This window comes from Aegilops tauschii, chromosome 5 (genome assembly GCF_002575655.3).
Source record: "Aegilops tauschii subsp. strangulata cultivar AL8/78 chromosome 5, Aet v6.0, whole genome shotgun sequence".
Taxonomy (NCBI): domain Eukaryota; kingdom Viridiplantae; phylum Streptophyta; class Magnoliopsida; order Poales; family Poaceae; genus Aegilops; species Aegilops tauschii.
Genome location: NC_053039.3, coordinates 384,937,052 through 384,948,672, shown reverse-complemented (window position 1 = coordinate 384,948,672; position 11,621 = coordinate 384,937,052). Strand labels below are relative to the sequence as shown.

The window sequence follows — 11,621 nt, the reverse complement described above, 5'->3', positions numbered from 1 at the left end:
AAAATCGTTTGGGGCCTGATGAATCTTGTGTCAGACGGTGAGTAAAAAAGTTTGCACTAGTCAATGGTGCATCTTGTGGTTTTGCATACGATCCGTTAAACAAATGCACTAGTGTGCTTCCCGCAAAAGAGAAAAAAATGTGCACTAGTGTGCAACTTGAGTTTCAGAAGTCAAAGTTTGGCAGGAAGAAAACCACACCACGACAAGGTAATGACAACCCCTGCAATGCAGTAACGGGCTTTACAAGGAAACTACTCCTAGCAGTACTAGTTAACCATGCCCAGTGTTTATGTGCTATGTCCGTACCTCTCATCAGAAGAAAAAAAAAGGGACAGGATCATAAAGATGAGAATAGAATGTGTAGAAAGGGCAAGACAAATACCAGTACCCAAGTACTGTCGGAGATCACCGGACGACTGAATCAAAATGGTCGTGCATCGATGCTCACTTATGTACAATATACACAATTGTACTGTACCAGAGAAAGTACATACAGGAATTAAACCGAACACAAGGACACCAATTGTACCACCAGCACCGATAAGAAGTAGTGCGATTTACTCAAGAGAGACCAGAGAACAGACACAGAAAGGAAGCGCAGCAGCTAATGCCTGGCCAGCAGCAGCTCCCCCGTTCCGCACCAACTGACCCGCAACACCAGCTGCCACCCATCACCATATCAACCTAATGAATTATTGTTATTTAGCCACCACCACCTCCTCCTCCTCCTCCTCCTCCTCCCTGCACGAGCACGAACACCAACCTTTTATATAGCGTCGCCTCCTCTCGGCAGCACCCTTGCCAGCCTCTCCTCTTCTTCTCCCGTCCTCGCCTTCCCTGCCCTGCTCAGGTTTGCTCCCCCCTTCAATTCTCCTCTGCGTTTGCAATGTGATGTCGTCAACTCGTTATGTAATTTCAAAGTTCTGCAAGTCTATGCCATTTCGTCAGTAGGATGCTTGTGTAGTCTTTCCAGAGTTCTTCAGCCCTGGCTAGCCCATGAGATTTAGTCTTTTCTGTGTTTGTGTCGAACATGATGGCTGCATTTTCTTCAAGTCGAAGCAGAGACTGTGTGATCGCTTGGTGTAGGCAGGCAGAAAAGTGTTACAGCTTGGTAGTTGGTTCGGGCCTTTTTGTCCTTGTGCTGAGATCTACACGGCTTTCTTTTTGTTCAAGCAAAACTACTTTATATGGCAATCGTGATTTGGTAGGTATAACAACTAATTTACTATAATGCGGCACCTATACCGTAGGTCCTACTGCACTGGATCTAGTGATCCTGATGCCTGAAATGGTTCTTTTGCGTGTAGTTTCCCTGTCGGCGATAGTGGGTGGTGAGTGGATCGATCACCAAATGTTGAAATTGTTGATCTGAATGCTGAAACATGCACTCAAACGGATGATAGATCTTGCCGTTTTTCTTCTTGGTAGTAGTACGTATCAAGCAGCAACATGTTGATCATTCAGATCAAACCACCACAGAGTATTCAGGTTCTGAGTTGAAAGTTGTAACGCTCTCTGAAACTTCCTGCGTGATCTCAGGGGATTTGGATCAGGGAAGAAGAGAAGGCAAGCAAGCGGTGGTGACCATGGAGTTCAAAGCGGCCGCTTTCACCGCAGCCGTTCTGGCAGTCCTCCTCTGTTCCCCAGCATCAGCCCAGAAGAGTCCACCGGCGCCCTCGCCGGTGTCGGTGTCAATTCCGCCGTCCCTCGCTCCGGCGCCGGCGCCGGCCCCGCGCTACGTGGACCTGGCGGCGCTCCTCGACGTGGCCGGCCCGTTCCACACCTTCCTCGGCTACCTGCAGAAGACGAAGGTGATCGAGACCTTCCAGGCCCAGGCCAACAAGACCGACGAGGGCATCACCATCTTCGTCCCCAAGGACTCGGCCTTCGCGGCGCTCAAGAAGTCCACCTTCTCCAACCTCACCGGCGACCAGCTCAAGACGCTGCTCCTCTACCACGCCTTCCCCAAGTACTACCCGCTGGCGCAGTTCAGGAACCTCAGCTCGCTCAACCCGGTGAACACCTTCGCCGGCTCGCCCTACACGCTCAACCTCACCGACGACATGGGCAGCATCAGCGTCGAGTCCATGTGGTCCAAGCCCAAGATCTCCAGCAGCGTCTACGCCACCAAGCCCATCGCCGTCTACTCCATCAACAACGTGCTCCTGCCCATGCAGCTCTTCAGCAAGGACCCGCCGCTGGCGCCGGCGCCGGCGCCCGCGCCGGAGTCGGGGGCGTCGGACATCGCCCCCAGCCCGGGCGGCGGCAAAGCGGGCGCCGGGAACGGCAAGGCGGACTCGACGAGCGCCGGGCATGTCGGTGTCGCGAATTGCTTGGGGCTGCTGGCTGCCGCGGCAGGTGGCTTGATGCTCCTGTGGTGAGAGAGAACACATGGATGGATGGTTCCTGTCATTTGTAAGCACTTGAATTTGATTTTGAGCTGGTTGATGGAGGCATTCTTTTGGACATAGTAGGCATGATGTTAGGATTGAGTCGGGGTATTTTACATCATATTGCTCTCATGCATAATCATGATCATTACTCATAAATTGACGGACGGATGAATATCGAAGGAGGTTTCGTCACCTTTATTATGATGACTACTGCTTCGCTTGCTCGTGTTACTCTGTTTATCTCTATGCAGATTGCCAAGTGATATAAAGCTCCATGCTAAAGCCGTTGGAAGCTGCCTTAGGCATAACGCGCAACCCTCTGTTTTCCACTCACCCCTCCTCGGCTCCACGCACATGCACCCTCCCTCACTCTTACAGTGTCCTCTCCATGTGTCGCCGCAATCTTTAGCCCTAGTCGTCTCTCCCTTTCTCTCCTCCACGCGGCTCTTAGATCCACCACCATCTCGCATGTTTCAAACTATAGCTGCCCTGCTACAGCTCACCGATAGGCGAAAAAAGAGGCGGCTGAGTTCCCTTGTCTCACCACTAGAAGGCCATAGGTCCTATCTTGCTCCGTCGGATGCTCTAGGAATGAGAGGGTGGGGGAACCCCGGATATGTGATTTTGGCGTGTAGATTGTAGGTTTCGGTTTTGCTTGGCAGCGCTATGGTGGCGGACGCACCGCCTTGTAGAATATAATTATGTCTCATCTTCTTTCTCACCCCAAAGTTGCTCCTCTAAAACGGCGTCAATGAGCTAGTAGCATTGTGTCCCAGTCGGTTCTTCATATCGACGATATTAGTGTTTGTTCCTCGGCATCGTTGCTTTGGGGAGGTGGCCACAACTTGGGATGACCTTTCGGTTCTCCAGGTACACCTCCTACCAGCGAGTCGCCGAGGAGCTTTACGAACTTGTGTTTCCTGGATCTAGGAGTCGAAATCTGGGGAGTTTTGTGGTGACATTCATCTTCGAATATAGCATCGCCGTCTTCTCCAAGCCATTGGTCCGTCTAATTGATGTCGTCGGTGTTTCCTGACAGAGTTCAATGACCTCGTGGCCACGTGTGTGGAAAAGACTCTTGTTCCAGTGTTGGGGTGAAACTCCAATCGCAACAACTATCGATGCACCATCTACATATGTAAGTTGGAGAAGGCGGGAGTTTCTCCATGTACCAGGATCTGATTTTTATTTCTTTCAAGTTCTCTTGTAATCTCGCCACCATTAGGTCAGGGTAGTACCGCGCCTAGGTCTTCCTATAAGACTATCGGGATGTTCATTATCCATGGGAAGCCTAGTTCAGCCTCAACACTGCCATCTTCAAGCTAGCTATCGTCACCTTTGTCATCATCGACCTCACTAGTCAGTCCGTCTCCTATCTCTGCCTTCTTTCTATGCTCCTTCCTCCACATCTCCTTCTCCTTGAGGCAATAAAGATCTAGTACAGGCAATTAAATTCAATTAAGCTACTTATGATTCTCAAAGGTTTTTAATGCCTCAAAAAATCATTTGTATAAATTATGTCGCAATACAAAACATAGGGTGTGACACCTTTCCACTGTTCTTAGATAAGTGACTGCCTCTTTTGTCGTGGTACAAAACATAAGGTGTGCCCCGATGAGACCTCCATCTAAGCCCATTGAACGCTCATTACTTGTCAACCGCCTGAGTGACCTTACCACAGTCGTCGTTGAGCAACCCCATGTTCACCATTATCTTTGTCGACCTGCCTGATCACCACTCCCCCCCCCCCCCCCCCCCCCCAACTCCTCGGCCCTTCCCTTTTCCTTTCCTTCTCTTCCGATTGCCGGTGCAAGCTCCTCATCTTGTCCTTTGATTACCATGACTTAGGTCACAAGTCCTTGTAAAACATGTGTCGAAATGTTCATTTTTTGCAAGAAATATTTTTCTTTGTGTTTACTAAGAGGCCACGAGTGATTCATCTTGCTCACTAGTTTGCATTGATGAGTAGTTCTTGCCAGAAACAACATGCCCAAGATGAGTTGTGATTAACTGAAAGACTCATGACTCATACTCAGGGAGTTGATTTTGAGCTGGGGTCTTATTAATTGCATTCGGTATGTGCATACAAACAATATGATTAGTAGGAGCTTCCATGTGCAACGAGCATGGTTTCTTGTTCTCCTCACATGCCATTTTATTTTCATGTGTGCAGAATCAAGAGGATTCCGTTTTACATCAATGTAAAGTGTGTGAGATCTTCGGCTTGGCTGTATCTTAATCGGTTCTCCACTTGACTCGCGTATAAATGTATAATATTTTCAACATGTGTGCGGTTTCCTACTGGAGCGGGCATACCTCATGCATCGTCGTAGCAACAAGCCTACACAGGCACCCAATCAAAAATAGTGTTCAAAGTCAACTTTACACTTAATCTGGCCGGGGACACTAGCATTTTCCTATTCCCATGTAATCAATGCACGCATTTTGGCTTCTCTCTCTAAAAGGTGTTGATTATTATTACGTACTCCTCCGTTCCATAATGTAGCGCATACGGACCAGGAACACCGCCCGACCCCCGCGTCGCTCCTATCGGGCGACTCGGGGGAGACCTAGCCCGCAGCCGCCAGCTACCCCTGTCGGCACACTCCTCTCCGCCGCTGCCGCAGGCTACGCAGCGGTGGTGGCGACCCCCATCTCCAAAGGTGGCTGGGGGGGATCTGCGGTGGACGCAGGTGGCCGCAGGTGACGGCGGCGTCGTCGTCGTTGGCGGCGATGCAGGAGTGCAGGGGAGGTGGCCCCTGCAGGTGGTGGTGGGGGCGCTGCCTCGCGGTGAAGCACCGGAGGCTGTCTTGCGCTGCTATCGCAGTTCGGTCGGCGGCTCGGTTCTGGCTGGATCCGACGCCCACGGGATCGGCGGCTGGCAGGCTGGTGGCACGGGCGGCGCCGATGTGGTCGCGCGGCATGCGGTGGTGGATGAGCAGGCGCGGGGAGGAGTGGTTGCTCTCATGGCTGTGGTCGCTGCTCGGTCTGCGGAGTCAGGTACGCCTGGATCTGGCCTTCCCGGGTAGCGGCGACTCGGCTCGATCTGCGGTGCCTGGTCTCTGCTTGAGGGGATGGGAGGTTGGGTGGTGGCGCAGGCTCCAGGTGGTCGGCAGAGGCCTTTCCTGGGCGTTGCGGGGACTTCCTGCTACCTCCGTTGTCGCCGGTGCTCGTGGTGGGTGGTGGTGTCGGCTGTGAGTGCAGGCTGGGAGTTGGCTGTAAGTGGTGACCGTGGCTGCAGGTTGCTGGTGGTGGTTTGGGGATGTGGTCGGTGGTGACTGCTTCGGCCAACGAAGGTGAATCGGGCCTTCTTCGGCGGCTCTGATTCGTCTGGTTTGGTTGGGGCATGGTGGCTGCAGCCTTTCAGCAGCGGGGTGGTAGCTCGCTTCTTCGTGCTCGGCTGTGCGCGGTAGAGGAGCAACCAAGTCACGCAACTGCTTCTTCGAGAGGTGTCCGATCAAGTGGGGCGAAAGCCTTGCTTCATCCGGAGCCGGGGACAGTGGCGCTCGTGGGCGTCGCTAACCTTCTCGGAGGCGTCGCTGTCATGTTGTTTAATCCTCCTCGTCGGCACCCCGGGGGAAACCCCTATTCCAGGTCTTCCTGGTACGAATGATGGCAGCGTAACCGGCGTCGTGGCCCTTCTAGAAGGCTTCATCTTTGGAGTTGCATGGTCGATGAGTGTTTGTTGCTCACTGCGGTGAAGGTGGTGGTGGTGCGGCCGCTTGGGGTCGACGGTGGTTGTTCGGTGGTGTTCATTGGGGTTCGGCGGCGGTGCTTTTGCCGTCGCAAGGCGGCCATCTGTTTCCCCTCGTGAAGGTGTCTCCCTGTGACGCCCCCGATTTGACCGTACACTAATCATGCACGCAAATGTGTACGATCAAGGTCAGGGACTCACGGGAAGATATCACAACACAACTCTACAACATAAATAAGTCATACAAGCATCATAATACAAGCCAGGGGCCTCGAGGGCTCGAATACAAGTGCTCGATCACAGACGAGTCAGCGGAAGCAACAATATCTGAGTACAGACATAAGTTAAACAAGTTTGCCTTAAGAAGGCTAGCACAAACTGGGATACAGATCGAACGAGGCGCAGGCCTCCTGCCTGGGATCCTCCTAACAACTCCAGGTCGTCGTCAGCGGGCTGCACGTAGTAGTAGGCACCTCCAGTGTCGTAGGTGTCTTCGTCGACGGTGGCGTCTGGCTCCTGGACTCCAACATCTGGTTGCGGCAACCAGATAGAAAGGAAAAGGGGGAAAAGAGGGAGAGAAGCAACCGTGAATACTCATCCAAAGTACTCGCAAGCAAGGAGCTAGACTACGTATGCATGGGTATATGTGTAAAAGGGCATATCAGTGGACTGAACTGCAGAATGCCAGAATAAGAGGGGGATAGCTAGTCCTGTCGAAGACTACGCTTCTGGTAGCCTCCATCTTGCAGCATGTAGAAGAGAGTAGATTGAAGTCCTCCAAGTAGCATCGTATAGCATAAACCTACCCGGCGATCCCCTCCTCGTCGCCCTGTTAGAGAGCGATCACCGGGTTATATCTGGCACTTGGAAGGGTGTGTTTTATTAAGTATCCATTTCTAGTTGTCATAAGGTCAAGGTACAACTCCGGGTCGTCCTTTTACCGAGGGACACGGCTATTCGAATAGATAAACTTCCCTGCAGGGGTGCACCACATAACCCAACACGCTCGATCCCATTTGGCCGGACACACTTTCCTGGGTCATGCCCGGCCTCGTAAGATCAACACGTCGCAGCCCCACCTAGGCTCAACAGAGAGGTCAGCACGCCGGTCTAAACCTATGCACGCAGGGGTCTGGGCCCATCGCCCTATGCACACCTGCACGTTGCGTACGCGGCCGGAAGCAGACCTAGCCTAGTGGCGTTCCAGTCCAATCCGGCGCGCGCCACTCAGTCGCTGACGTCACGAAGGCTTCGGCTGATACCACGACGCCGGGATACCCATAACTACTCCCGCGTAGATGGTTAGTGCGTATAGACCAAATGGCCAGACTCAGATCAAATACCAAGAACTCGTTAAGCGTGTTATGTATCCGCGAACGCCGACCAGGGCCAGGCCCACCTCTCTCCTAGGTGGTCTCAACCTGCCCTGTCGCTCCGCCATAAAGTAACAGTCGGGGGCCGTCAGGAACCCAGGCCCACCTCTACCGGGGTGGAGCCACCTGTCCTTTCAGCCCCCTCATCAGAATCACTTGCGGGTACTCCTCGAGCCGACCCGACTTTAGTCACCACATGTGTCATGTATAAATGTATATAGTATATACCCGTGATCACCTCCCAAAGTGATCACGGCCCAGTAGTATAGCATGGCAGACGGACAAGAGTGTAGGGCCACTGATGGAACACTAGCATCCTATACTAAGCAGTAGGATAGCAGGTAAGGGTAACAACTGTAGCAACAATGGCAGGCTATGCATCAGGATAGGATTAACGGAAAGCAGTAACATGCTACACTACTCTAATGCAAGCAGTATAGAGAAGAATAGGCGATATCTGGTGATCAAGGGGGGGGCTTGCCTGGTTGCTCAGACAAGAAGGAGGGGTCATCGGTGACGTAGTCGACCACAGGGGCATCAGCATCGTCACGGGGTCTACCGAAGAGAAGAGGGGGGAGAAACAGTAAATACATAGCAAGCAAGTGCATAACAGGACAACAGGCAGAGCTAGACGTGTTCTAACGCGGTATGAGGTGATACCGGTGAAGGGGGGAAACATCCGGGAAAATATCCCCGGTGTTTCACGTTTTCGGACAGACGAATCGGAGGTGAAATGTTGCAGGTTCAATAGGTTAGGGATGTGTGGTGGATGAACGGGCTGCGTATCCGGATTCGTCTCGTCGTTCTGAGCAACTTTCATGTATAAAACTTTTTCATCCGAGTTACGGTTTATTTTCTATGATTTTTCAAAGATTTAAACAAATCCTGGGATTCTGCATTTAATTTAATTCGAAATAATAAAAAGACAAATTGCTATGGGTACACAGGAGTGTACCCAGCAATGTGTGCATCTGTATGACATGTGGGGCCAGGGGCTGGGTTGACCCAGTCAATATTTTGACTAGTCCAATGTGAACAGCGTATGTGGGTCCCAATTGTCATTGACTCATTTTAATTAACAGGTTTTTGACTAAGTTTACTTAGCTTAATTAGGGGGTTTGGGGCTAAACTAATTAGGGCCTCCCTAATTAACAGGGGGTCGGGCCCATGTGCCAGTGGCCCAAATCGGCCTCTGGTGTGGCTGTGCCTGTACGTACGTACTCGTAGAGTACGACGCCGGCGGCCATGGTGTTGGCCGTGGGAAGGCTCGGCACAGGGGGCGCGAGCAGGCCCGGGCGGAGGTGGGCGCCGCCGGCTGAGGCGGGCGACTGGGGGCGCGGCCACATGCGTAGGGGGTGAGCGTGGGCGAGGAGGCGTGCAGGCAAGGGCGGTCTCCGGCGGGCGCGGCGAGGCGCGCACGCAGACGTCGTCGGCAGTGGAAGGGGGACTGGGCCTGGCGCGAGGCAGTAGCAGCAGCAGGCACACGGGAGGGAGGCAAGGCGCGGGCGGCGGGTTGGCCGGAGGTGGGTGACGGGCAGGGGAAGAGGTGGTCGGCGGATGGGGCAGCGGGAGCCCGCGCGGGGAGCGCGATGACGGCGGACGCGCACACGTACAGAGGAGGAGAGGGAGGAGGAGGGAGGTGGCGGCTCACGACGAATGTAGGGTACAGGCAACGTGTGCGGGGAGGAGGACGGGGAGGCATTCCGGCGAGGTGGAGCCGAGGAAGGAGCGGCGACGATGACGGGGTCCGGCAAGTCGGAGTGACGGTGGTGGTGCTCCGGTGACGGGGTGGTGGTCGGCAACGGCGTAGGGCGCTCGGGGCGGCGAGCACGGCGTCCTGCGAGGCGGGCGACAGGGGGGAGCGGCGCCGACGTCGGGGCCTCAGGCGGCGGTGGTCGGAGACGGGGGACAGGGGCGACGGGGCGCCGGCGGTGGGCACAGGGGCAAGGCGCCCCGATCCAGATCGCGGGGGGCGGCGGGGGGGAGGAGCGAGGGAGAGAGGGGAGTGGGGTAGTGGGGGCGACGGGGTGGATAGGGTTGCGGGGGTGAGGGTGGGCCGGCAGGCCGCTCGGCCACACGGCCAACTGGGCCAAGGCCCAGTCGGGGGGGCAGTTGTTTTTCTTTTCCTTTTTTGTTTGTTTTAGTTTTAGTTCTTTTTCCTTTTCTGTTTTATTTTAGTTACACTTTATTCTTAGTTCAGTAAAATATGACAATAGCTCCAAATTAGTGTGCCAAAACAACCCACTACCCTAAAAAGTTTTACCTCAAGATAAAATAGTTTATGATTTTATAAAATATCAAAGGCATTTATTTAATAGTTTTACCTACTGTTTTAATCATTTAAGTGCATTTAAACTTTTTATAAAAATGTTGTTTCTTCACCATAACTACCTACGCAATATTTGTCACGATCCGAACATTTTAGTTTTAACATCTGAAAACTTTTGTTGTTTGCTTTTATTTAAATTTTGAATTTGTTTCGGTTCTAAACCATCGAGAGTTTATCAATAGTAACGGGGTGACGTGGCATCGTTAACGAGGGATTACTGTAGCTTAATTATCCGGGCGTCACAATTCTCCTCCACTACAAGAAATCTCGTCCCGAGATTTAGGAGGTGAGGTAAGGGGGAAAGTTCTGGTTACGAAATTATAACGGATCTTCTCGAAGAAGTTAATCCCTTTCATTGATGTCTTCAATTCTTTATTCCTATGCATCATGATGATGTTGTCGTCCTTCCTTCGGGGAACTCCATCGTACTTACGAATAGGTAAGGGGCAGCTCTTCAACGATAGGATGTTATAAGGGAAAATCATCTGGGGGTTATCCCAAGAATGAACATATGAGTATCTCTCGAGTTGAACAAATGAAACACATCGAGAGCAGAGTAGGACAGTGCAATAAGAAGTTTCGAGCGGATAGGCAATCGTTCATTGCCTGAAACAGAGTGAAAAGGGGTTCAGAGCAACGGGAATAAGTATTGTGTCTGATGCCAGTATAGATCAGTAGGACGATGGTCCGTGAATTACATACGAGGCCACGCGCGATGAATAAATTTGGGAACAGGGGGTGCACAGGAGAGTCAGGTTTCGATCCTGTGGAACAGTGGGTTATGGGCCCACCATGTGGGTTAAAAGTAGGAAGGGCGGTGATAACTGCACGATCATGATAGCAAGGCATGGCAGAGGGTAGCCTGTCAGTTATATGTCAGCAACATCGTCGGTACCAAGGGCGAGGGACGAAGAGAACCATTTTCCTGCTCGTTGAAACGAGGCGGACCATTAGGCAAAGTTCTCGTCCATCGGTGGTTACCGAAATGTCACCAACAATAATAACAAGGTCTTACTGACAGAGTTGTACACCGAGGTGTTTACATAAGCAGGAGAATATTACTGCTTAGATCATATAGTTCACCAGAAAGGTTAAACCACACAATGGAAAGGAAAATATGATTATCAGATTAAACAGAAGAATGGAAAGGAAAATGTGTTTAAACACATATTTCAAGGTTATATCCTTCCCAAGGACAAGCTGAGCATGATATTCATGACAGGATATAATGTAGAAAACTCTTTAGGTAGGGGAGAGAAATTTCATGACATTACCCATACAACGGTGTTTGGATAATTGAGCAGGAAACATTTAGCATTGGGCTTCAAATGTTCCTGTTGAAAATCGGAGTACCATAGACATGCTTCGAGATAGCATTGACATGGTCAACAGGTGAAGATCAGACTTTGGAAACAAAAAGGATCCATCAGGAACAACTTATAGAATAAGTCTTACAATTTCCTCATGGAAGAACAGCTAACCTTGCTAAAAGGGAAAACTTATAACAATAGGTCCTCCCGCCAGGTGTGCTGGGTATCATCACCTTACCGGGTCATAAATAGGCCAATGTTATAACTCTTGGAAATATGTCCCAACCATCATATCTTACCGAGATTCAGATCTGATTGGTGTCAGGATAACTCAGACATAGGAGGCCTGAGAAGAAAGGTGCAACACAAATTGATGGGATGACATTGTAAGATTCTCGGGAAATGAACCATGGAAGCGAGTTCCGAACAAGGGTTCATAATTAAATCAAGGAGAGGTGAGGAGGTGACTGCTTGACTCAGCGACAATCCATTGAGATTACCAAAAGATGGATTTCCACCACT

General features: G+C 51.6%; 1 protein-coding gene across 1 annotated transcript; it reads left to right on the top strand.

Moving 5' to 3' along the window:
• Positions 1 to 587: 587 nt before the first annotated feature.
• Positions 588 to 2,597, top strand: LOC109751003 (fasciclin-like arabinogalactan protein 7). The gene is made up of 2 exons (XM_020309916.4): positions 588 to 850; positions 1,540 to 2,597. The coding sequence occupies exon 2, from the start codon at positions 1,587 to 1,589 to the stop codon at positions 2,379 to 2,381; it is 795 nt and encodes a 264-aa protein (XP_020165505.1). The 5' UTR covers positions 588 to 850; positions 1,540 to 1,586; the 3' UTR covers positions 2,382 to 2,597.
• The last annotated feature ends 9,024 nt before the right edge of the window (positions 2,598 to 11,621 follow it).

What these genes read in the sequence shown, in the direction of transcription:
- LOC109751003 (XM_020309916.4), top strand. Translation starts at nt 1,587, where the DNA reads ATGGAGTTCAAAGCGGCCGCTTTCACCGCAGCCGTTCTGGCAGTCCTC.